Source organism: Chanos chanos, chromosome 4, assembly GCF_902362185.1.
Source record: "Chanos chanos chromosome 4, fChaCha1.1, whole genome shotgun sequence".
In the NCBI taxonomy this organism is placed as follows: Eukaryota; Metazoa; Chordata; class Actinopteri; order Gonorynchiformes; family Chanidae; genus Chanos; species Chanos chanos.
The window spans coordinates 16,511,394-16,539,227 of record NC_044498.1 but is presented as its reverse complement, the minus strand read 5'-3'; the positions used below and the strand labels follow the sequence as shown (position 1 = coordinate 16,539,227).

The following is a 27,834-nucleotide window of genomic DNA, read 5'->3' as shown; positions in this document are numbered from 1 at the left end:
ATCCATCCATTCATTAATTTCTTCAATCTGCATGGAATGTTTGTGGTTTGGTTTTCATATATAATTCAGTTATAGTTTGATGTATGTACCATTCTTTTCAGTGTAATCACATTCTTTTGAAATTATTTGAAATACATCCCTCACTTTCATTTGATTCTTTAATAATCCTGTCTGGCAATTAGGATATTGTTTTCTCTCGATTCTCCTGCAGCCTTTCTCCCTGTTTAATTATCTCATTTGACCAATATCTTTTGATGATTATGATGATTTTTCATAATTACCAGACCATTGCTTCATGCATCTGACAAATGGTGGATAAATATGGATCTTCTTCTGTACTCTTTTAAACTGAGTGGACAGATTGTGATGCAAAGACAGCTTGAGTATACACATTTTTCTCCCTGTTTTTTTTTCTGTATTTGTTTGGTTTGGACTTTTAATTGGTAACAGTGGTCTTCTTTTTCTGAAAATGAAGTAAAAGGTACTCTAACAAAAAATCTTTTTTTTTTTAAATCTTTTACAGGAGATACAACAGCATCTCACGTGCCTCACAGGCCAAAACAACATCTTCTGCAAATGCCCTTTATTCTCTTAGGTATATACAGTATTCACATAAAGGAAGAGCAAAGGGAAAGAATTTGAAGCATATCCATGTTGATTTTTCTTGCTCATGAGCCGTAGTTTCAAGTTGAAAGAGATACCACATTGATTTATCTCGTCCTGAGCCATAGTTTCATGTTGAAAGAGATGCCACATTGATTTATCTCGTCCGTGAGCCGTAGTTTCATGTTGAAAGAGATACCACATTGATTTATCTCATCCGTGAGCCATAGTTTCATGTTGAAAGAGATACCACATTGATTTATCTCATCCGTGAGCCGTAGTTTCATGTTGAAAGAGATACCTGTTTTTGGTTCTATGCTGTCTCTGTGAGAGGGACTGAGACAGTGACTGACCTACTGACATGGACAGAAATGCAGACCTCAGAGTCATGACACATCTGATTGTTTCGCTTCCCCTTTAAGGCACTTGAGTGAGAGATCAGAACTGACCAGTTCATTTGAGTGTGAAAAAAATAGAAGGCACTCTTCCAAAAGCAAGAGCGTTGATTCTGAAGAAGACTCAAGAGGACATTTCTAATTTTCAGCACACTATGCTACCCAAAATAACAGAAACATTTCCCTGCTTTATTGGGGCATGTTTCTGAAATACTCATGTTTTTTTCATGGTAAGAGTTCTGATTAAGTTTATCAGTAAAATGTGATCACAGTAATGTACCTGGGTACTGTAATGTATGGTGCATACTCTTAGATCACTACTATATTTAATAGTGACTGAGATTAGACCTAAACTGAAAAGAAAATTGTCATCCATCGCTCCCCTTAGATGAATCTCTTCTCTTTAAAATAATAGATAAAACTGTTCCAAAGCAAAGACCCATGTGAACAATCAGACTACTGTGCCCCCTACAGACTGTCACTTGCAGTACACCTTACATGCAGACAGACATATGATTTTACCTATAAAAGAGTTTAAAGAACTGCATGTGGTCTGAATGTAGACTGTCTTACGTTTAGCCTTGTAATTTACTGTATGTGCAGACTCCTCTCCATTCCAACCCTGTCGCATAATTTACTTCAGACATGTCCTTAGCTCAGTTCAGATCAGTTTGCCTGCAGGACATTTCTGTCCTCATACAAATATTCACTTCATAACACAAGTATGCACGGTTTCATTCTCTGGGCAATATGACCACCGCAGTCTTTGCATATCTGAAATGGTGCATCCATAATATATAGCATATGCATAAACTGTTATTCATTTAGTCCTATTGACACAACAACACCAAATTATATGTGTATAGTCTTGTTTTGATTAAAGAGGTACTCTTTTATAAAAATAAATCAAAATAAATCCTTCATTGAATTTCCAAGCAAGCGTGCCCTTCCTCAGTCAATTACTTCTGTGCGACGTGTGAATTTCATGTCCTTGCCAATACCACTGCACCACTAAAAATACATAACCATTCAACATTCCAACCACAAATATGGCATTGTGTCTAGCATACAGCACTGTGAAACTGTATGCAGCGGTGGAGACGAAGTGTTTTTGTGGAGGTGAGCTCAGCTCAGCTAAGACACATCTGTGTGAATCACGCACCCAGCAGGCGGAGGCTTGACAGGGCAGATAGGCCATTCTTACCTCAGGGTGGAGATGTTTTTCAGGGACAGAGTGTTTCTTGGTTAAGGGTCCATGTGAATGATCTAGAAAAGCATTTTCCTGTTTGCTTGTTTGTTTGTTTGTTTGTTTGTTGTTTTTAATCCTTGCCTCTGCAGAAATGCATAACAATGTCAGTGAAATCTCACAAAGGATTCATCAGATTAAGCTTCAAGCAGACTTGAATTTTTTGCAGCCCTTTTTGTGCTTTCCATGTTGGTCCTGTGGAGCAATTGGTTATTATGAAAAGTAAATTTTCAGTCTCCAAAACCTAAACGTTATTACAAAAATGTGTAACATTGTATCCTTATATATTCTGATTTTTTTCTAAACGTAAGACTAAGTTGGTTAAAAAAATGCAACATTTGATGAATACTGAAACATGTTTTTCAACATGTAATAAATCGGGGCCATGTCTCCGGTTTTAAATAAATGTGTGAGAAATTTTCAAGGTTTATTAAATTTGTGACATTCTCCATGTATGAAACTTATTTAGCATTCATCAAATGTTAGAACACTTAATTAGAGTATTGTGTACACTTGTTTTCCATATTAAATAGATTTTCAAAAGGTGTCTCATGTAACACAGAAAAGTGTCCACACATGTCTCAAACATTGGTGTAAATTTTATAATAAGTAATGCCCATATTAAATGTCCAAATAAATGCAGCAGTTATTAAATATTGTGTTTCCATTTAACTTATTTACTTGTTATATATAGCTTGCTTAAATTATGATGTATTAAGAAAATTTTGATCGGTATAAATGTAAGAATACAAAACCATTTTCTAATATAAATGTAGAATATGTTTGTCACAAAGCATGCACCACATTGAACTGGACTGAACATAACTGATAATTATTAATAATGATTATTAGTTCATATTTTGGCACCCTTTTCTCTTCCTAACTTTCATAACTTTATCATAACTGGCAGGCTCTCTATAGTGTGTGTTGCCACGCTGTGCTTACCAGTTTTCTTTCTTTCTTTCTTTCTTTCTTTCTTTCTTTCTTTCTTTTATTCTTTTTGTCTCTTACAAAATATCAAATTACATCCAATGTCAGTGAGCAAATTTTTCTGAATGCTTCAATGAGAAATGCATATGATGGTATTTTGATATTTCGATGATTGTGGTGTCTGTTTTGTTCAGTGATATAAATCATGAAGCTTATCTTGATGGCATTAAAATGGTATGTGTGCGTGTGGCCTCAGGCTGTAGTGCTTTGAGGCTTTCTGAATAATGTGACGGCAGAGACAATATCAGTCCAGAATCTCAGAGTCTTTAAAGTAATATGTCTATGTGACATGACAGCAGCAGTCACAGATGTAATGTGACTTAATATGCAGACACGCACACACACACAAACACACACACACACACACACGTACGCAGACACAAGCAAAACATTACCTAAGTTCCATTTTAAAATCAGATTACATGTCATCTTGTCATAAACCTGCCTTGCTTCCTCATAAAGGCCATCTTCAAGTGAAGTAAAAAATAAAAATAAAAATTAGCCCATGACAAAGTCAGTCACGCCCTCGTTGGCAACACAGGACTTTATAAAGTAATCACTCTCGCTCTGCTGTTGAGCAACAGACAAAGACAAGGGTAATGAATTATAACAGCATAACTATTGACAGCTAGTCTGCTGAGACTGATTAGTTTCAAATGGTGCATTGTAATCAAACTCTGGTGCTTGTTATCAAACATGTGTCGAGCAATCAGCCTAAAGCCTCCTGATATAAATTAATTTCATGCTGTTAGAAATATTTGATGACGTCTTTCAGGAAAACCCTCCTCAATTCAATTTATCATCGCATCTATGCCGCTCCAATGCTGTGTTCACTGCGTTGCCAGTGGAATATTTTTAGTGTGTGTTATACTTGCTAACACTAGATGGAGATGCTGGGTCGGTTTACAATGCTAACACAACCAATTGACTTGTTTATCGAAGGAGATTTGTGACTGGACTGAAAGATTTTAACTGACAGTTAGCTGAAGTGATGTTGATATTACTTATCTGAACTGGTCTCGGTCACTTAATTATATTACCTGTGGGTGCTAAACTTTTTTTCATTAAATTATACCAACAGAGACAGAGAGAGAGAGAGAGAGCATATACACACCAGCTTACACACATACCTGGAATATCTGGAATGGACAGTTCCCTCAGGTAATTGGGATACACCTGTTTGCAGATGCCCCTGTTCACACGCTATCATTTCTTCACCTCCAAATTAAATTAAACTATTAATGCCTGGCAGCTCAATTAAAAGCCTAAAACCAAGACTACCATGTCAGCACTCCATATACAAATTTTTAAAATAGTCTTCTCATTACTTGGCTGCTCTAGCTATCCATAAGAAAGTTATCTAGACTGATTTCCAACTTCAGGGCTTTTAACCATGTATGAATTTATGACCAGGTGTTCAATGGAGCTAGTTTCTCAGACTAAGAATGCTGATCTAAGATCAGGTTACGCTTCCCATAATACTAATAAATACAGCTATATAGACAAAAGAGAACTAATCTGAGATCAGTACACATATTCTCTACTGATATTGGTGAGCCTTGTTGTTTTCAGCTTTGGCTCTTTGATCCTCTCTACCTCTCTGGCATGCAGTAATCGACAGACTGCTGTTTCGAGGACTGGGGAATCGGAGAATAGGTGATCATTAGAGTGGTAATTTATGTGCTACTCTGACTTTGTTTTGTGACAGAATAAAGAGAACTGTTCTTGACAGATATAACTACACTGATGTTTATGTAGATGACTGCACATAGAACTGGCAGAAATGTGTCTATCAAACTGATTAACAGGCATTCACCAGGGCTGAGTTAAAACAAAGTAACATGTGGAAGTGCAAGACTGATCATCTCCATTATTATAGGTTTGATCTAGATTTAACTTGGCTACTTAGCATGCAGAACATGAAAACAACTATGTGAATAACATTTGAGTCGTGGTAACTTCTACGGTGGGAGGAGTCTCTGCGAGAGAGATTGATTTGACTGGTCAATTTGTTTTGACTGACAGGGAAACTGGATTATGAGGGATGTGATGAGGAGGTAAAAGTCTATAGAAGTCAAATCAGCATGTTGCAACATTCTCTCTGTGGTTTTGTGTTACAGACAACAATGTTACATTTCAACTATTTTTAGCCAAGAGTACAGTCAAGGAAACAAACTTCTCTCAACCTGCAAGACATTTCCTACCCAACACTATAATTAACAACGGCCAGGATCTTGATTAGGGACAAATATTTGGCCTGTTCACTCACATGCAAACACACGCAAACACACACACACACACACACACGTGTATGCCGCACACACACGTATTTCACCACTGTGTCAAAGCGGGTCTTCTGATGTTTGTCTGTGCTCTTTCTGTTTTTAGCGCTCTGTAGCGCTCTGTGATGATATGTCTGTGTACATGCAATCATATTATCTGCTTTGCTTTGATGTTGCAAACTCTTGTGTGATCGTGGACAGCAGTAAACCGCAGGTTAATGTAAGCTTTGCTTCACGCAGCAGGTTTTGGCTCTGGGGGAGCAAAAAAAGCCTTTAAAACAAAATAAACACTGGAAAGAGGATTAAAACATGCAAACAAACAAACAATGACCGGGGACGATGGAGGATGGAACAAAGGAGAACAGTTATTCTATCGTTTAATTGGAAGTAATGAAATGAATTTCTATAAAACTAAAGAAATAAAAACAACACAGAACAGAGAACTTATTCCAGAAGTTTCACGGTTTGTATTTTGTGACAGCGGCATCCAAAATGACCTACTTTCAGTGACTCGTGGGACAATATGAACAAACAACCTTAGAAATACCCAACCTCCACTTGTGTACACACAGCTCCCATCCTGGACCGGCCTTCATGCTATTCTGGGTGTCTATGCTGAGTTGAACACGCCTAAGAAAACACCCAAGGCTAGGAGTACATTGTTTCCTCTGAGCTGACGCATTAAAACACACACGCACGCTCACACGCGCACACACACACACACACACGTGAACACACATACACATGCACACACACACACACACACGTACACACACACGTACGCACATGCACAGAGAGAGTGGGGAAGAGACTCAGAGAGAGTGAATTTGGCAAATATGTAAGGTTAGGATCGTCTCAAGGTCACTCAGTCACAGACACAGGATGAGAGAGATCTGAAAACATGGGTGTGAGTGCATGTATGTATACACATATAAACAGACTCAGATACAGATCACATTTTTAAAACGTTAACAAATGATTGAGTGCTTTCAGTTTTTCCGGTTTGAAAGAATGAAATTTTCGAACACCAGCAAATTTTGAGGATCAGTATTTCATGTATCAGCATGTATGTTTATTTTATAAAACTAGATACATTTATTACAAGTAAATAATAACATCAATAATAATAGTACAACATTGATTTTTCTTTCTGTCATGGACTAGACTAGTTCACATATTAAACTGTACAACCAAAATGCCAATCACAGACAATGAAATGACATTACAAAAGCTAAAGAAAGCAAAAAAAAAAAAAAAAAAAATTATAATAATAAATAAAAAAGACAAAAAAAGAAAAGGAATCCAGAAAAAGATAAAAGTGAAAGTTGAAAGCTTAAAAATCCTTATTTTCATCCAGTTCAAAAAGACTGTCTCAATGAAAGACAACTGCAAGACTGCAAGGATAAAGACAGAAAAAAAAGTAAAAAAAAAGAAAAGAAAAAAGAAAGAAAGAAAACATTTGCTCACTCAATTGTCTTACATTCCAGCGGCTATTTCCTTTGATGCAGGAAGTGGGCGTGTTATTACCAAGGAAGTGGGAGTGGCCTCGCAAAGAGGCTTCTCTTTGCTCCCCAGCCTCTGTGTAAACATGATTAAATTTTCAAAATTCTTGCAAAAATTGACCTTTACAAAAACAGTCAAAAATCTTATCTGTTCCCACACAATACAATACATCTATTTCTAAAACAATGGGGAAAAATGTCATCTTAGTTTTCATCATTTTTTGAGTCAGTTAGTGGCTCATTTACAACTGTAGAATTATCTGACACGCGAAACCACAGGGCCCTAAAATTAAATGCGATATTCTGGGTGATAATATCATGCCAGGTCTGAGTAAACTGTATTTTGATAAAAGTGGTACGAGAGAGACCTTTTTTTTTTTTTGAGGGGGAATACAATGAAAAATGAGGTTACAAATTGGTACTGCCATCTTTTGCTTTGTTTCTAGAGTTGGGTCTTTGAGAAGATGAGAATAAAACAAAGGTAAGGCAGAAACAATAAAATGAATGATTGAAATTGATATAAAATGGAAGTAGCCCTTTTCTAAAAACTTCAGGAGGGAAAAAAAAATCATTTCTTTATGGTTGAGACATGTGGTGTTAAATGTTTAACACAGAGTGCAGTGTGTGAACTACAGTACAGTAACACAGTGAAAACTACAAGAAGATGGAAGTCTACGATATCTGATGCTAAACAGGAGGTGTGCTATAGCGGACCTCCATGTTATATTTGTCATCTCTTTTGGGTAGTGGTGGTCTGCTTAGAATATCTCTCTTCAGGATCATCTCCTCATTAGCATAAACAGGGGTATCCGTGTCATCTGAGTGGTAGCCTGACTGGTAGCCGCTCGTCTGATTGGACGATTCGGAGGCCAGGGATTCCTTACTTTTACAGCGCAGAATGGGGCTGGGAAAATGAATGAATTAAAATTGATTAATGACATTTATTTATTCACAATGCTGAATTATTCGACAAAGCAAAACATGGGATGGACATAATAAATAAATAAATAAATAAATGCTGTACAATAAAATGGGATATATTTCACCAACACCTTTTCTCAGACTGACCAGTACAACGATATTCAATGTGAAAACACAATATCGGTGAACGGAAATGAAATCTCAACGCCAAATCAGAAAAATCATTAAAGAGACTTTAATCCTTTCAGTTCATTAGTCAAGTGCAGTGCAGCAACACTGAGACCACAGCATAATAATAAAAAGTTTTCTCATGTACATCTGTACATCACTGAAAAGCTGGGCTGAGACACTGAGTGAGAAGTCAGTGTGGTGATCGGTATTCATGGGTGACTCTCACCTGAAGGCAGGTGTCCGCTGCCCCGGATGATCCAGGCCTTTCATGACCTGCCCTGACAAGCCCATCCCACTGTCCATATGGCCCTTCTGTGTGTGACAAATATCAGCACGCTCTTCAATGACCCACGCAATTGTAAAATTTACGGTTAAAAATATATATACTTTACACTGCAGGTGTATGGGGAACACTTCATGAAAACACCTCAGATGTATGGGGAACTGTGTTTTGAATGGAATTACTTAAACCATGGTAAATGAGAGTGTCTCTGGGAGTTGACCGAAAGAGGACTCACCATGACAGCACTGTTTTCAAGAGGAATGTCCTCAAAAGTCCTAAGACTCACTGAATGATTACACCTGTCATTCTGCTGAGAGTACCTGAAAGTACACAGACACAGCAAGCCAGGACGTGTGTGATTACACTTCCTAAATAATACAAAACAGGTATTTAAGTGTGTGTGTGTGTGTGTGTGTGTGTGTGTGTGTGTGTGTGTGTATGTGTATATGTGTGTGTATGTGTGTATGTTTGTGTCTGGTTTCTTACCCTAACGGTGGCGCATTGTCATAGTGAAGCTGAACCACAGTGTTCTCCTCCTCTGAGGGTTCAGTGACTGTGGCTCGGTGATGTGGAGCCCCTGACCCCCCCTCCACCTGCTCCACCGTCAGGGGTATATAATCCTTTCCATCCTACAGCGCGTACAAAATAAGACACCCCCCGTTTACATCCGCGTGAACATGACCGAAATACGAACAAATAGCCACATTAAAACATGTACAAGTTATTGACATACAAATTGCTCTTGTACAAATTCATACAAAGAAAGCACTATACACAAAACACAGTCACAAACAGACATGCCTTACCATTTGAACACTGGCTTGGAGCAGGTTTCCCAAATGCTCCACCAGCTCAGTGAACGTTGGTCTGTCTGTGGGTCGATCCAGCCAGCAGTCCAGCATAGTCTGATATCTGGAAAATATTTTGTCTGTTAATAAATAATACAACCGATTACAAAGAAAAAGCGAAATAGCTAACAGAATCATGCACAGTACATTGTTATAGCACAGTAATAACACAGTAACATGCTGTAACAACACATAGCTATGTATAGCAATAATATCATCTGGTTGTAAATGATAGTCGTGTCATCACAATGTGTAAAGATTTGATAAAATGCTTTGGGAACTTTGTATTTACATCTCAGGGGTGGCGTAGTCAGGAGCCCTCATCCTGGTTCCTTCCTTCAGTCTTCGACAAAACGATTCATCGATGCTCACACCGGGATAAGGAGAAGCCCCTGCATCCGAGACGGAGAGAAAAAGGCGAGGGAAAGGGATTGGTCAAAGCGTGGTCGTGAAGTGGTCAGCGCTGCAACATTGTGGTGTGATAGTGACTCACCCAAAGAGAAGATCTCCCAGAGTAACACCCCAAAAGACCACACATCACTCTGAGTGGTGTAGACACGGTCAAAGATGGTCTCAGGAGCCATCCACTTGAGAGGCAGACGTGCCTGTGGCGGTTAGAGGGGGGGTTGTCACTGTTAGGATTTACATACACTCCCATAGGCATCGATTAGTGTTAGATTCCTATAGCTGAGCAGGAGGAATGTTTTTGTTTTCTGCTGATCCTGTTTGCTACTCACATCGCCTTTGCGGACATAGTCGGGGTCTTTGTAGACGTCTCTGGCCAATCCAAAGTCACATATCTTCACTACATTATTTTCAGAGAGTAGGATGTTCCTGGCTGCCAAGTCCCGGTGAATACACTGCCATATACACACACAAGAGACATATGACACGTGACCATACAGGTAAGTTTATACATATAACCCCAACACTCACAATACAGGAAACACAAACACTGTAGGAAGCAACTGAGTTTAAGTATAGTTTGCTCTGTGTTTTGTGGTAACGCTATGATGAATTCTGTCCAGTTGGGGGTTAGGATAAGAAAGCTTGGGGGAGATATGCTGGTTGGCTTTAAGGCCAGGTGAACTGAGATAAGCTGTGTCAGAAGGTACCGCTCCTCAGTGAAATAATAAAAAAAATGCAACACAAGTGCATATATTGATCAACACTCAAACTCTTTGTATTTGTTAAAATAATTAACCATTACAAATAGATATGTCATAGCAGTTCCACTTGCTTTAAGTAACTGCAGCACATATACAGTCACACTTCAAGACACACACACACACACACACACACACACTTCTCACCTTTCTAGAGGCAAGGAATTCCATGCCTCTGGCCACTTGGAAACTGTAGCTGATCAGATCCTCCATTGTAAGAGGATTCCAGTCAGAAGACTCTGTTTGAAACATATATTCACAATCAGATCATTTGTTTACAGGTTTAAATAAGCTAATTTTAATGAAACAATTAAATTAAATTGTCCTTACACACATATTAGTCCATATTCCCACGTGCTCCGAGAGCACCTGCTCTCCTAACAACTAACACCTCTAACCCCCAAACACGCCTTACTCAAACCTAAGGTGCTCCTCTATACCTGCTCTCCTCCCTCTATCTTGAAGGAAACTCACACACTTACTACTTATTGCACGCACTTAGTGCCCACTCTCAGGTCTCTCGCTGTCCTGGAGCTTGAATAGTTTTTCCCACTTGTAAGTTGCTTTCGATAAAAGCGTCAGCCAAATAAATGTAATGTAATGTAATGTAATATTCTGAATGTTAAAATTTAAACTTTTTATCAGCCTCGAGCTGACAGACACAGGACCAAACAGTCAGTGTTGACATCAGACAGCCCCTCTTTGGTATGCTACTCAGGTACATATTGAGATGGCTACATTAAGTCAAAAGAGCTCATGTTCCTCAAAGTCACTGTACAGACGAGGTGTAGACAAGTTTCCTGTACTGTACGCACAGCCCAAGAGCTTTCCACCATCGCTATGCAAAAACACCTAATTAAGCTAATCAAGCCTCTGAATATTAGATTCCAGTGTAGCAAATTAGGGTTAATCAGTGGTGCTGTTTTAGAAGAGTAAGACTGAAAAATCCCTTATGCTCCGTGCAGTACAGCACACACTCCAGACTGACCACAGTACCTTCTTCTTCATCCAGGTGGCTGACTGACCACTCCTCTCTGACTTTGGAGCAGACAGCAGTCCCAGTACAGATGTCGAGTTGAGCGACGGTGCCCAAACCCAGATCTCCTTCAGTCAGGTCCTCTCTTATTAGAGCCTTGTCTGACAGTTTCGGGCTACGTTTCTGAACACAGGAGGTTCAAAATGAGAGTTAGCACTGGAGGACTCTGACTGACATTTTTCTACAGGCCATAGATCTATGTGTTTTTCTATGTTTAACTAACCACTGTCTATGTTTAACTGACCACTATTTCCATCGTTATAGAATTCACAGATGTACTCAAGTGACCCAGTTATTTTTAGGCAAAATAAATGAGTAAAAAACAATTGCCCTTGTGTGACATAACACTGTAATGAAGTACCAGCAGTGCATTGTAAAACTTTGCCAAAAGCACACTAAACCTGTGCCAGTACCATTATCTGATTGGTTATGACTACATCAACAAAGCCCGTAAAAATTATTACCGTATGTTTACCTAATTCTGTGTAATCTAAATTAATCAAATCCAACACAACTGGCAATGAACAACTGTGATATAACCTCATGCTGACTTATCTTACCAAAAGATTGTCGTTCAAGTATATGCACTGCTACTTGTCTGCATCAAACAGCAGTTAGGGCGACGATGCTGTTAGAAACGGACTGAAAAGTGCTGCCTTTATTCAGATCCTGACATTCATAAAAGAGTAAATACCAGGACATTCTGTTCTGTCAAAAAGTCCCTTGGCTGTTGCCTAAGCTTTGTTGTGGTAATCAGTAGGACCACATCAGAGCATCTTACTGCATAGTTCAATAATGAAACCAGTGATGGCTACATCTGAGAGTTTTACAGGCCTCTAATGGGATGTGGTTCATTTACCTTGTAGGGACAGTACTCTCCACGTTTACTCTTCAAGTAACTAGAGAGATTTCCATGCTTACAGTACTCCACAATTACCATCAGTGGTCCTAAGAAGGAAAGAAAGACAGAAAGAAAGAAAGAAAGAAAGAAAGAAAGAAAGAAAGAAAGAAAGAAAGAAAGAAAGAAAGAAAGAAAGAAAGAAAGAAAGAAAGAACATAACACTTCATTTCTCAACGTGCACAATGTGCCAAGTTAGACAGATAATTCTGATGACTGTAAAAAAAAAAGACGGGGGAAGGGGGAGGAGGGGGGCTGGGGCATCTGCACTTTTGTGCCAGTAAAATGTATGAGTCTGATGTTTACAAGGACCCAAATGCTTTTGAGGTTTATAATTCACCTCCTGGTTTGGTACAGGCTCCAAGCAGGTTGACCACATTCAGATGGTGGCCAATGTGGATGAGAATCTTCAGCTCTGACATGAGGGCTCTGTATTCACTGGAGGTTGCACCCTCTACGGATATGAAAAAGCATTCTTATTAGATTTTACTCAAAGCTTAGTCCACAGCAATTACCACAAAGGCACTTTCTGGTCCGACACATCACAAAACCTTGACCAACTAGCAAAAGATGATTACATATCAATTATGAGGAATGACTTTGTGTCAGGCTCTTCAACCAGGATTGATGGATGATGAAGCGCTATCAAAGAGAATATGTAAGGAGCAGGAGTGAATATGAAGGACACACCCTTCAGCATCTTCACAGCCACGGTGGTGCAGGTCGTGGCTTTCTCAATGCCAAACGCGGCAGCTTCGACCACCTGACCGAACGCTCCTCGTCCCAGAGGTTCCCCTGTTTAACAGAACAAAGCCGTTTCATTTTAAACAGTGTCTCACCGGATAACTATTGTTCAGTTCTGTGACCTTACACGTGTACTCATTTTAACACAAAGCAAGTGGATGGAAAGCCTTTTCCTTTTTTCCTTTTTCTTCTTTCTTTCTTCCTTCGTTTCTTTCTTTCTCCCTTTCTTTCTTTATGCTGTTGAGCTTTGTGTATGGTGTTGAGATGCCTTCTCAGTGTCTCATTTCTTTGATGGCTTTGAGAAGTGGTAATTCCGGGAAAATAAAGATTCCTTTCTCTCGGCCGAGACTCAGATTCCGTTAGAAATTTCGGCCTCACCTAGCTTGAGCCTGTCCCGTGGGAATTCCCACTTATTTGCATCGTAGGTCAGTCTTTCACAGTGCTCGTCCATTGGCATATCTTCAGAGTCTAAGATGATTGACAGGTAGCCAGTCTTCAGTTCTCCGTCACTTGGCTGAAGAGATCAGAGGAGGGGAAATGGGGTCAGGGAAAAAGAACGGATTATAATAAAGATTGAGACAGGAGCAGAGCAGAGACACAATAATGGGTACACGTTAATCAGGGAGAGAGAGGGAGAGAGTGAAGTCCCAGTTATGAGTGTGGTGGACATCATGATTCTGGGGACAGCATCCACAGATTCAAAGAAAGCCCCTGACCTCTGCCCTTTACACGCACGACTGGCTTACGACTGAGCCATCTTTGCAGATGGAGGAATTCTGGAACACACACATAACCACCCATCACCCACTCAGTCCCCCCAGATAAGGGCTGCTAAGAGCTTGCATCCACTGAAAACCAGTGGGATAACGCTGAGGCTATTAGTCCTACGTCATCAGGCTAGAAGAATGAGGTCTCCGGTTCCAGGAAAACATGAATGACTGTGTGGAAGCCAAGTGTTGCCACTCATTTCTGATGTATTAGACGTAAGCAGTGTGTGTCATCGTGTTTGTGTATGTGCACATGTGTACACGTTTTACCCGTTTTCGACTGCGGATGACAAAGACAATGAGGAGCCAGAAGAACATTGCGATGACCACAGAACCAATAGGTACGATCAGCTCCACATTCATCTTCTCCTCTGCCCCTGTGCCAGAAATCAGTGACCACAATCAGTCCTTTCATTAGTTCCACTCTGCACTTTAAATGTACACAATAACATGCTTATGTTTACAGTAACACATTTCATAAAGGCAGATTAAGGCTGCTCTGACCATGATTACATGCTCCACTACAATTTGTCGCAGTAATAACACGTCTAATCACACAAATAAAGCAAGGTCAAAAGCAATCACTGAAATATTGTTTCAGTCTGAAAATGCGGCAAATATTTCTATTAGTCTGGAATGCAGAGAATTCATCTGCTGTTTTTGGTAAATGGCAGCACGTACTACATGCAGGAAGTGAGTTTCAGGAAATGCTTGCTTCTGGTTTAGGCATTTATCATAGCTGCCTTAGAACAGTTTAGGAATACAAGCTGAGATCAGATATAAATTTTAGGTTTAATAATCAAAATAAGCATCCAAAGGTCACAACAACAGCTGGGGTTGTCCTTGAGGAACTGACTCAAAGTATGTGAAAAGTGCTTAATTTCAGTGTTGAAAGTAGACCTCACCACATGCCAAAGAAAGTTCCAGTAGGTGCAGAGGATGCAGCTGAAGCTGCTATGCTCTTGCTCTCTCTCTCTCTCTCTCTCTCTCTCTCTCTCTCTCTCTCTCTCTCGTTAAAATAATGTTGCACTTTTAATTTTTCTCCTTGTCTCTAAGTCTTATCTTTTCCATTTTCCTGTCTCTGTCTCTTTCTGTATGTCTGCAACTCTCCCACACTGTCTTTTCTGTCTTCCTCTCCTGACCCTCACCTCGTGGGAACAGCGGACTCTCGTTAGCGAGAGTGTGTCTTCTGTACGCTCGTTAGCAAATGGCTCTGGCATCCGAGGGATGTCGCAGTAGTGACGGGGACAGAGCGTTATGGCGAGAGTTGAGTCACGTAGACGCAGCCTGCCGTTAGCAACTCCACTAGCCCTGTTTGTTTTTATACTCGCTCTCTTTCTCTCTCTCTCTCTTTGTCTCTTTGTCTCTCTCTCTCTTTGTCTCTTTGTCTCTCTGTCTCTGTCTCTCTGTCCCCCCCCCCTTTCTCTCTCTCTCTCTCTCTCTCAAGGTTTCCAGAAACTTTCGCATAGTTTCCAGTTAACCTATCTTCCACAAAGAGAGAGAGAGAGAGAGAGAGAGAGAGAAGAGAGCGAGAGAGTGAGAAACAGGGTGGCCCCACTCTACGTTTGAGCTCTGTTTTCCTAACGGGGACCACTTCCTGCTTGACAAAAAGGACAGCTATTTTTACCCAGGACTTCAATTAAAACAAATGCCATTCTGAAACAGGACTTGAATAAGATATTGTTTGTATCGAAACTTATGACAGTGTCCAAGACATTTTCTCTTTGTAACTGTGATTTCAAATGCTCTCACAAAGACTTACAAACAGATAAAAAAAGAGGCACTATGTCATTTATTACTACATGTCCACCACACAGCAAATCATGATATTTGTGCTAATACCACTGTTCCGTGATGATCAGCATTCAACAGAGGACAGTTTCCGTAGATGACAGTTACCAACCTTCCACGGTAAGATAGGTCCGACTGGCATTACAGCCCACTCGGTTACAGGCTGTGCAGGTGTACAGACCGCAGTCGTCCTTTTTCACTCGCTGGATCATCAAAATATGGTTTGATTGGCTCAAAATCACACCTGAAAAAAATCACATTTAATCCAAGGTGACCACAATATCAATTTCCATAAGCATTTCACTTTGGGTTAGTTATCACACTGAAACTGTGAAGCAGCTAAGATTAAAGGATTAAGAAAAAAAAAGATTATAGCAGAGGTTGTTGTAGTATCATTGTTCTGGACATGGTCAAGGTAGGAAACAGGATGAATGTTACAGCAAGCTTTGGAACTCTAAAGCCGGACAAATGCATACTGGTAAATCCAAATAGAGAAGTGCTGGACATGTTTTTTTCTCACCAGAACCCTCTATGACTGTTTTGTTATCTTTGGTCCACGTTACAGTTGGGTTTGGAGTTCCGCTCACTTCACACGTCAGTGTAATCGTGTTACTAACATTTACTTTCAGGTCAGCCATGTTGGTCAGGATCTTTGGAGCCTCCAGAGCTAAAAACAAATGGAGGGCTCAAATAAGGCAGATACAAACACGATACCAGCACCATCAACCAGAGCTTGCAATCTGTGTCTTAGGTCAGTTCCCCATGAGCAAATGCTCTTAGGCAATTTCTAAGCACAATGTGCTGCTTTCTGTCAACAGCTGTGGTTGATATGTGTTTAGATCAGCACAAAGAAACTGAAATTTGCTTGTTCAAGTCAAAAAGCACAGCCCCGAAATGAAATATGGTGCGTTTTTAAATGAAGCCAATCGGTTCTTTCCAAATTGCAAAACTCTGACAAAAAATACAAAATGCTTTAGTTGCATTTCCAGACCTTTGAGTGTGAGGTTGTGGAGCAGGCAAGTTCTCTCTCTGGTGGCCACATTCTCCACCTGACAGACATAGAGGCCCTCGTCCTGGGGCAAGGCATTTTCCAGAAACAGTTCCAGTGTAGCATTGGCACCCTGATGGACTAATGATTGAGCTTTGAGTAGGGGAACAGAGGGCAGTTGGAGGATACGACATGGCACAGCGAGGGGAAAGGCCTCGGTTTTGGAAACGTTTAGCTTGTACCAGGTGAGGTTTCTGTACTGCAGCTGATCTGCAATACACCTCAGAACAACATTGTCCTCTTCAATGGGCTCCTTAGAGGGCAACACATTCAGGTCCAGACCACCTAAAGACACCAATGGACATTGAGATTTCAAAACATATGTTTTACATTAGTACAACACACGTATTTTATTATGTGTTTTTGTTATTTAACACTATTATCAATGCATCTTATTTCATTATTCTGTTCAACTGCGTACATGTATAAACTCACCCCTTGTATGTACGAGAAACACTGTCACATCAAAAAGTTAGATTTAACTCTCCAACCAGTTCAGCTGAGTAAAACTGAACTGGACTGGATCAAACTAAGCTGACTTGGAATTAATCGCTAATCACAAAAAAACAGATCAAATATCAAAACAAACAAATGAATATAGATCAGAGCTGAATAGAGGCGTATATGAACTGAGGTGAGAATGGTGACGTGCTGTAGATTCAGTCTCATGGTGTGGAGACACTCACGTGTCACTTGGAAAACGACGACTCGCTCATCTTGACCAATTTTGTTGGAGGCAATGCATTTAAAGAGAGCATGCTCTGCAGCCTTCTTGATCTTCAGTGTGCTAACAGTCTACAAGCAAACAGAGAAGCAATCAGGTATCTGCTTCTAAACATTATCTAATAAAGGATATTCAGGACTATACGCCTGAGACAAAAGACTTATGAAAATGTGTTTTCAAAGTAGGTATGTTTAACTCTTAGCTATGGCATCTCACAGTCCTTACAGACATCATTTTTGACTCATGTGGTTCTAAGAGCCTTGGGCTGTGATGATGAGGTAAAGACACAACTTCTGACACTGTGCAGCAAACAGCTACTTTGCCTGAGTGAGACTGACTCAAGAGAGAATGGACTATGTGATTCCAGTATGATTAAGCTAAATTATAGTGAATTATTATAAGACCAGATGGTCATGACATCCTCATGGTGAGTTCTCATGGTCATACATGTCATATTTAATCAGACTAGTTAAAGTTATGAGGGACTTAGAGTATCAATGTAAAATAAATTAATTAAGAATATATATTCCAAAAAACACAAATATATCATTAAAAGAATATAGAAAATAATAAAAACAGTTCAAAATGAGTCAAAAAGTGAATTAATAAATAAATATACATAGATTTATTAATAATTCTTGGGGGGGGGGATAAAAAAAATAAATTAATTAATTAATAGGAAAAACAGCACAGGGATGGAACTTCTCTAAAGTTGAAGGACAGAACCTGCCAATTAGGCATCGGCCATCACTGGAAATGGATCCTTTTGACCCTTTTTTAACCCTGTCATATATTTACTTTGGTGTTCTCAGTACTGTAAGAGGACTACCATTACTCAGTGGTGAGAGACAGTAGTCTGAATGAATCTGAAGGATTATATTTCGGTGACAGTTATTGTGGGTGGTCATTTTTCAGTCAAAGTGGGTGCAGTGCTTTAGGTTCAGACCTTGGGCATGCGGTCGTTAAATGAGATGGTGTATTCGCCTGTGTAATTGGAAATGTCCTGCCATTTTTTACAGTCCTTGTAAAACTGTCCTGACCTGGGCACACCATGCCTGCAACACACACACACACACAAAAACCCATATACAGAATGAATTAGCCACACACAGTATACACACACATTACAGCAGGTACGTTTCCCCAAACACACATACGCAGTGACACTTACAAGTCCAATCAGTGTTCACAGCCTAATATTTTCATTATAAACACATTTCAATGCACCACAGGTACAATTATACAAAGAGATACACACGCGCACACACACACACACACACACATGCGCGCGTGTGCAGCACTATTTGTGAAACACACTCATTTCAGAGTGCCCTCAGACACATTCACTGTGCTTCAAACTTATCTCTATTCTGTCTTAGAATTTACAAGTAAATGTGAGTAATGTACAAGAAATATGAACACACATGATGTAGGGGCCGCAGTTACGTCAAGCTGAAATATTTGTTATATTTTTGCATTGTTTACTTTAAGTTAATAAAACATAGTTTTGAAGATTTCCATGATTCTGTTTTTAGATAAATTGTTTTTGCTTGTTACAAATGTTCCTCCACCTCCGCTAATGTCTAGCGGAACAATTAGAAAGAAAAGTCACAACAAGGGTCAATTATTGGTGTCTGAATCATGGGGAAAGAAATCAAAATAATGACATGTAGTAGCATTAGGCAGAGATGAGAAGGAAGAAAGGGCTCAAGAAAAGAATCAAGAGGAAGAGACGAAACGCAAAAACAACATGAAATCAAGGTCAGTTGATGGGGGGGGGGGGAAGAGTGTTTCTATGAGAGGCAAAGAAATCCTACAGGAAGAGATGATCTGAGGGAGTCCAGTTTTAGAACAACAGGACGTACTGATCAGGAGGGAGAGGAAGTTGTCAAAGGTGCAGTCTGAAGATAAGGCTTGCGTGATGCTCAAGGCTAAGGAACTCTTATTCAATCACCACATTCCTGTAGTAGCAATACAACACTCATAGTATTTTAATCAAAACCTCCTGTCCAATCAAAGCTCAGCAACACAAGAGAAACCCCAGTCATAGTGGGCCAACCACAACAGTGATGGAGATGAGTCACATCAAGTTTTAATACAACTTTAAAACGCTTTGCAGTGAATTGTATCCTATCCTCAATGCTTCATTGTTTTAGCAGTCCTGTAAGGATAGCATTTTGCTATACTAAAAGCTGAATTCATCTGAAAAGAACAGTAATGTGAAACATAGCTGCACTGTGCTTAAGCTTGAATTCAGCTTTCTGTACTTCTTTACCCTAAAACAGCCTTTCTTCGATATTTCCTTTGTTAACAGCCCAATAAGAGGCTCAGTCAAATAAATATCATAAAAAAGTGCACTACATTGTTAAAACACAATTACATTAAACATTCGCTTTTCTTTTTCTTTCTGTCACACCCATACTCACACACGCACACACACACTCACACACACACACACACACACACACACACACACACACACAAGATGCTTGTACAAATGAGTTGTTTTCAACTTTACTGTGTTCAACTTGAATCATGTCCTCTTATCTGCTGTAGGTTAAAGATCACACTCATTGTCTTTGAGCATGTTTTTCATCAAAACATATTGTACTGTAGCTCAACGTCAACAGCCCTCAAACAATGAACGGGCCGGTTCCTCATGCGTGACTACAGCAAAAGACCTAAATGTGAGACTCAGAACACACAGAGTCACTATGACAGAGTACTGAATAGCTCATGAAATGTGACTTACCGAAACATATTTGGACAGTCTTCTTTAGACATCCACTGCCACTGGATACTGGGCCCCCCACGGGATGTGCACCTGAGGATGGGACTGCTGCCATACATATGGACATCTGTATCCAATGCCATCTCCCTCTCAAAGATCTTAGGGTGCACTGCATGCATAAACACACACAGATAAACAGTGAGAGGAGAGGAGAGGAGAGGAGAGGAGAGGAGAGGAGAGGAGAGGAGAGGAGAGGAGAGGAGAGGAGAGGAGAGGAGAGGAGAGGAGAGGAGAGGAGAGGAGAGGAGAGAATTATTACCATTAACCACGAGTTGAAACGATTGGCTACACTCCTCTTTGGTTTGTTTATTTGTCATGACCACCGTATAATTCCCAGCATCCTTTTCTGTTACTCCCAAAATGATTAGCGAGTCTTTAGCTGGCTTCAGTCTGTACTCATCTTTCCTCGATATCAGCACACCATCCTTATACCTGAGAACAGAAAAGTCCACATGCACAGTCAACTCCTTAAAAAGAAATACAAACACACATATAATTTTGGTTTCATCCACAGAGAGAAACATCCATGCACAGGCACACGCACACATGCACACACACAGACACAGACATACGTAGGCACACAAACACACACATGCACGCACGCGTGCACACATGCGCACACACTCACACAAAGAGGATGCCAAGCACACACTCACCATTTCACAGAAGGTTCCGGATAGGCATCGTATTTAACATGTATTTTAATCTCCTGCTGTCCAGCAATCACCTCCACAGTCTGAACTGGATTATCTTTCAGTTGTATAAAAGGCTTTTCTGAGGATGACACAGGACAAAAATAAAAATGTCACACCACCACAATGATCAGTTTCTATGAGTGAAATGTGTACAATAGTAACATTACCATTTAACTGAAATGAGCTGGAGAATCTAGCACATAAATCCTCTAAACTATACAATACATTACAACTACTGACCATCTTACTCGAAAGTCATGAAATAATAAATTAACATAGTGTTCACATTTGATTCCCCATAAAGACATTTATTAGGTACATAATGAGGAGAGAGTAAATAATTGGAAATTGTCCTTTCCCAAAACAAACAAACAAACAACATCCACAGAGTATCTTAATTAAAGAGAACTGAATAAGTGCTTCGGTCCGTACCATAGACTATCACATAGGCCCTGCTAGTCTTGATCATCTGACCACTGGAGGCTGTGCATGTGTACTCTCCCGTGTCATTCACAGTCACGTTTTCCACAATCAGAGCATTAGACAGTTCTAGAGAGTTCCACAGCTTCTTCTTATAAGATCTCTCAGAGTGTGATCGGGAACCATTAACCATCCGCTGAGAGAAAGAAAAAAAAAAGAAGAAGAAGAAGATGAGGGAGAACAGGGGCTGCATTTGAAACTGTGATGACAGATAGTACGATGATGTAATAACTATGACATATCTCTCAATATGAAAATTCCTTCTGTTTCTGGATGTGTCAAACCGTTCTGCTCTTTTTTTTGTTGTTAATATAAGTGATTGTAACATAATTAGACCGAAGTGAAACAAGGTCGTGTACCATCAGAGCCAGGGTCCAGACACTGACCTTGTCATGAGGAAAAGTCCACTTGAAATCAATGCCAACATTGAGCTCAGTATGGGCTGTGCAGTTGAGTACCAACCGCTCTCCCACAGAAAGCCTTTCGTCGTGAGGATTCAGAGTTAGGTCATAGATCTTGTATCCTGCGGAAGTGGGAGGGGGTGAGAGAACGGGTGGGGGTTGGGGGCAGGGAGGGGGGGGGGGTGTACTGTTCTCCTGAGACCACAACAGCTTCTCTCACAGACATCCAAACACATAAAGAGCTACACACACAGTTTATAACTCACAGAGCCAACACATAACCGTCTAATATTTCCATCAACGAAAATGGAAAGATTTGTTCCAAAATTAGGCTTTTGTTCGTTCTGTGCAACACTTTGTTCCAACACACTTTGAAACGATGCTCTCATACTTGATGCATGACCAAACATGTTATACAACGCAAAAGTATGCATCATAGATGTGTCTTAAATTTCATTTATATGGCAGACAACCACACAATTATTCTGATTTGCCACGAAAAAAGAGTCAAAACAAACACAGCAGTCTCATTTTCAAAATTACAGTAACAAGCTTGTATTCCTCCTTACCAACAACAGCAACAATGTAGAGAGAGGAGACGAAGGTTTCATTTTGTAAACGGGTTTGACAATATACCACTCCAGCATAACTGATCACATGACTGGGCAAGATGAAACCTCTCCTGCTGTCCCAAAAGATCTCCTTGTCATCAGGAACAAGTTCCTTTACAGGATATTTCTAATCACACAACACGCACACACACACACACACACACACACACACACACACACACACACATACACACACACACACACACATACACACACACACGCAGATACACACATTAATTATGGCATTATAATAAATTCATCTCTGACTTGGTCCATAACCAAACTAAATCAGAAATATTGGAATGTCGGGAATAATCAAGAGGACACTAATTTTAAGCATTTTGTGTGTGTTAGAATTTAATCCACAATACAGTTACAGATCCCTACACATTTATAGTGATGCACTATTAAAAGGACCTCTAAGAACAATACCAAGCCAAAATTAAGAAATGACAAAACTGAGGACAAAGGTAGGCAACATCATAGCCATGGAAAAAAAAGATGGTTAACAGAACCATGAAACTCAGCATGAAACTAAACAGCACTGTGGGACAGGAAAGAAAATTTTGACTCAACATTTTCCATTTCAGAGTAAAGTATTTGTGACAAAAACAAAGAGAAGAAATGCCATGCAGAAGGATGGCAAGAAATATTAACTGGAAAAAATTATGTGTCTCTCCCACAGAGAGAGAGAGAGAGAGAGAGGGAGAGAGTTACCAGTTAGCACTTTATTAAACTTGACTATAGCGGGTTAATCAAAGAGAACAAGAGAGTAAACACCTTAAAACAAAACAAAACACAACACATACTGACATGTGGGTTATATGACAGCTCTCACCGTGTGAAGTGTAACACTGAGATCTTCCATGGAGCCCAGACACGGAATAACAACCTGCTCTCCCTCCCGGATAAATACTACATCATAGTCCTGAGCAGAACGCACGAACGGCATCTTGTAGTCTGGAATAAGAAGCACCTTCATATCAGATTTTACACTTTAAACAGCCAAAAGAACAAAGGGGTTCCCCTTCTATGTCAGCTTTATGTTTCCTAAAGCAGGGACTTTTTCATTGCTATCGTCACTTTGGTCTGCCCTTTGACAGTTGTGGCATTTCCATTAAGGTGATATTTTGTGAAAATACTTACTTTAAAAAGTTTACTATACATTTTTTTAGGGACTTTTAAACATGAACACCTGTCAACTTGCTGACCAATTTAGCAATAACCCCCAGGACTGCAAATAACTGTGCAATTTTTCAAAACTGACTGACACCACAATTTTTTGTCATGTGTAACCTGTGTATGTGTAATTAAACCCCTACATTTACAAACTTGGTCAGTAAAAATTGTCTGGGCTGAGACTGGCCTCAGCTGTGTTCAGAAGAATCTGACGTGGTAAGGGCCTGAGTTTACCAAACCAGTTTTTACCGCCCAGGAAAGTCAGTTTAGGCTTCGGAGACCTGATCATTAAATTTCATCTACCTGTGAGTGATTGCATGTGTGTGCTACTATATTTTAGATGTTCAAACATACACTAGATTCTTTGGACTGGTGTATTTCTCATAAGCACATATGGAGTTGACATGATAATTATGTATGAAGAAATCACGTTGGAAAATTACACCAGAAGGGTAAAGAGGATATTTCTCTTTCTCTCTCTCTCCTTTTGCTCTTTCTGTCTCTAAACTCTACAGTTTACAAACAGTTCCTTTATTCTCTGTGATCCTTGAATCCCTGAGGTCATATACTGTACTAATGAAAACATTTGCTTCCTAGTTGTGCAAATGCCATTAAAATGTTACATGCTATTGTCTTCATGCTAGTCCAGTGCACGTTCCCCACTCAGGTGAGATGGACTCACCTTGTACAAAAACATAAACAGCCACAGACGTCTTCTCGTCCTCTTTCGGCATGTTTATGTAGGAACACCGATATTCTCCTGTTTCATTGGCAGTCGCTGCAGTTAAGATTAGAGATGTACAGAAGAACCCGTCCCCGCTACAGTCAGCAGTGGTGACCCGATTATCTGTGTTTGTGCGGTTGTGTGGAGTAGTCCACTTCAGATACTGACGACCCCTGAAATAAAAGTTACCAAAGGAGGGCTTAAGGATGGATGGATGGATGGATGGTTGGATTGTATCCATTTCGTGGAAGGAAAAGTCCTCCAGTAAAATATCAGAGAGGAGAGTAGAATCTTACCGACAGGTGAGCTCTAGTGTGTCTGAAGCATTCATTTTATAAACCTTGTCTGGGATGCTGAGTGTTGGAGGGTCAGGCATAAACCTGTGTTCAATAGCTGAGAAAAGAAAAAACAAACAAACACCAGAGGTATTAATCCTTTAAGCATGGAAAACAAGGAGGGAAAAAAAATTAAACCTTTTCTTTCACTTGATTTATTTGTGCTCTGCCCCTTCACAAGTGTGGTGCTAACTTGAACTATTACTAGATATTACCTTCACTGGCAGATATGAAACACCAACAGCACGCCTCCTCAAACACGCAAACATGCAGATATATACATATACACATGGGTCGGCCTTGATAAGTAACGGAACTGAAATTGGAAAGTGTGTGATATTATTTCAAATGGTTATGACTGATCTCCTTTCCATAATAACTTCCAAATTAAAACTTCAGCTACTTTAGATACATGCTGAGATATAAAACATATGAGCATATGAAAACATAATACATGAAGTCATGTTTTGAATACGTAATGGCTCCCTTCAGCCCAGTTCCACTTTTATGAACACCTGTCTCACAATTCCAGTCATCCTATTTTCCCTCCTGGTCATAAAGACACAAATCTCATGAATCAGTCATCAAACTAACAAAAACTTCAGTCTTCATGTCTGTCCAGCAATGTAGCTAAGTGGAAAGTGGGGAGTGCTGGGTCTCCCTGGTGTGACTGGAACTCTGGGCTATTTTTCCGCTGGATCCGCGGCAGCGAGTGGCCACACTGTGTCAAAACAGGAAGCCAGGGCAGATGGGCCGGGGCTGGGCTCAATGGCCCCGTGATTGGAGCACTGAGGTGGGGTTCCTGCTCCAGAGGAACCAGGGCAGAGGACAAAGCACTACAGCAAAGATTCCATTGAAACCCATTACACATTCACTCATATCTGAGACTGCACTAATGATCAATATCTCATTTTGGAACCAACCAATAAATTAAAACAAGTATAACAGATGTGTAAAGGGTGTGTTTTGACTCCAGCATATTTTCAGGTGAATGAAACTATGATTAACTATGACAGGCCATAAATATTAGATATTTTCAGAAGGTAATTTGGAAACTTTATGACTAAAACGTGTTTGAAGAGATTGATCAAGTTTAAAAAGAAATTTTAAAAAGTTTACTGGAGGGAAACACTGTGCTTCATGAGGGCTCATTTTGACTTGTCTTGTGTTGGCAATGGTGATCCATGTACAATGAAATATTCCTTGATTCTGTAATATTCCTGACCTTGTTCTGTGAATAATCTTAGCATGACTCAAACTTTATCAGTGCTGACTTTAATGAAAATATTATAGCTAATATGAAGATCTGAAACCTTGAACAACATTGTACAAGACTCACACTCCTACTTTATGCTATCAGAACAACAGGAAAAGAGCTGAAGGTCGACAATGTCCTACTTCACTCAAGGCGTTTTATCTTTTACGTATGTATTTAGGAGTATTCACGCATTCGTTAACGCGTGATGAAAGGGACAAGAGATGATAGTGGACAACAGTACGAGGAATATTTAAGCACTGTCAGTCATAGTGAAGACTGGTGACTGGTGATGGAAATTAAACCTGATAACAGCCTAATTGTGGTCATTTTTGATGTCTTACCTGTCACCCTGCTGACCGCAAAAATGATGCCGACGAGAGAGACGACAGAAAATGTATTTGCCATCGTCCAACAAATGAGATGGAGTGTTCACGCATGAACACGCAATTCAGAAGTTTGGGGTGAAGAAAAACCCTCAGGAGCGCATCCCTTCTCACCCGTGTCGTGACAAATATAGCAAATAGTCCTCAAACCGCTGCACAGGGGCGAGAATGTAAAAAAATAAAAAAATAAAAAAACACCTTTTAAAAAAATAAATAAATAAATAACTGACTGCGTGTATAATCCAGCGCGATGCGAAGGATGGTAAACTTTTTTGCACTCGCTCTCCAGCATCCGATAAGTTACAACTGATTGTTAGGGGACAGACTGGAAACTCACGTCTGGCGTAAGGCTCTGGGGAAGCGAAACCGAGGGAGGAGCGCCAAAGTTTTCGGACACCTCTCAAATTATCATCTGGGTCCAGTCTTTCGGTTCGGAGTTCAAACAACGAGTAGGGATTGGTAAACACTGTTTAGTGTTAGTGTTGAAGTGAAACGATAACAATTATCAGTCTCCAATCGCAGAAGCCCTTTATTTTTTACAAAAGTCAGCAAGCACCTGAGATAAACTTAACACTTTGCATAGCACTCTTACTGATTACATTTAAATACGAAGGTGCACTATTTGCACCTTCTGATCTTGTTAATTATATGCTTGAAATTCAACTTTTAAAACGTTGAAAATGCTAAAATCATCTGATCATTTTGTGACTCAGGAAGAACAGCCGGGAAAACGCAGTGATCCGTGTTAAACGGCGAATATAAGTTCTTTTTCTGTTGTGATTTCTGTGGACCCAGAAGAAGAATGAGAGTAATTTGATGAGAATGTGTCATCTCATTTCCACCGTGCCCAAAACAATGTTATGTTCTTTCCATCTCTGTAACTGACCCACTGGAAGTAAAAATCTTGCCTGGCAACGACGTTACATATTATTAAATAAATAAATAAAACCTTCAGAGCTGAAACTTCAGACGTGAGAAGTAAGACTCTCACCTTGAGTCATGACATAGGGCATAAGATATAATATTAACCCCTTATATTTATTTCTTCTTCATAAATATTCACACCAATCATTTGTGACTTCACCTGTCCTTTCATGATTTCAACCAAGATGGAAGCTGTTTGCCATGATTGTCTTGCATATTAATTATACTGTACATATTTACAACTGAAGCATCTTGGAACCAACCGAAAGATTGATCCTGCGATTGAGTCAATCTTGTGATTGAATCACTCACAAGATTTCATTTTGAAAGTGTTTAAAAAAAATTTTCAGCACAAAGAGGCAAAGTGCATACAACCCGGCTGCCAGTGAATATTTAGTGTTGCTCCATTAATTAACTGTCATGGCCTATTCACTGAACATTCAGCATTATAATGTTAAATTACTTGCTTTTCACACACAACAGTACAACAACAACAACAATAATAATTATTCATAATAACTATAATCTTCGGCATCATCATCATCCCCTCACTGACAATCCCAAGCAGCAGCCTTTGAAAGACTCTCCTGTACATCCCCTTTGCCTTCACATTATCTAACTGTCTGTGAGTAGTGGTG

General features: G+C 39.8%; 1 protein-coding gene across 1 annotated transcript; it reads right to left on the bottom strand.

Annotated features, from left to right (window-relative positions):
* Positions 1 to 6,841: 6,841 nt before the first annotated feature.
* On the bottom strand, positions 6,842 to 26,407 carry kdr (kinase insert domain receptor (a type III receptor tyrosine kinase)). Its single transcript, XM_030771294.1, has 30 exons — positions 26,231 to 26,407; positions 24,593 to 24,689; positions 24,255 to 24,469; positions 23,232 to 23,353; positions 22,352 to 22,520; positions 21,768 to 21,904; positions 21,334 to 21,517; positions 20,863 to 20,980; positions 20,466 to 20,638; positions 20,168 to 20,315; positions 18,362 to 18,470; positions 17,378 to 17,486; positions 16,635 to 16,976; positions 16,164 to 16,310; positions 15,756 to 15,887; positions 14,123 to 14,229; positions 13,464 to 13,599; positions 13,032 to 13,136; positions 12,682 to 12,795; positions 12,303 to 12,391; positions 11,404 to 11,566; positions 10,555 to 10,646; positions 9,979 to 10,101; positions 9,735 to 9,846; positions 9,534 to 9,633; positions 9,200 to 9,305; positions 8,880 to 9,022; positions 8,629 to 8,713; positions 8,337 to 8,422; positions 6,842 to 7,922 (listed from the first exon to the last, which is right to left on the bottom strand). Exons 1-30 carry the CDS (start codon positions 26,292 to 26,294, stop codon positions 7,706 to 7,708), a joined length of 4,044 nt encoding a protein of 1,347 aa, XP_030627154.1. The 5' UTR covers positions 26,295 to 26,407; the 3' UTR covers positions 6,842 to 7,705.
* Positions 26,408 to 27,834: the final 1,427 nt, after the last annotated feature.

Bases quoted from the DNA above. Each gene is read 5' to 3' on its own strand.
- kdr (XM_030771294.1), bottom strand. From the start codon at position 26,294: ATGGCAAATACATTTTCTGTCGTCTCTCTCGTCGGCATCATTTTTGCG. The intron at 21,905-22,351 runs GTAAGGAGGAAT...CCACTTCCGCAG, and splicing joins CTACATTGTTGCTGTTGTTG to GATACAAGATCTATGACCTA. The intron at 21,518-21,767 runs GTCAGTGTCTGG...TCTTTCTCTCAG, and splicing joins GGACTTTTCCTCATGACAAG to CGGATGGTTAATGGTTCCCG.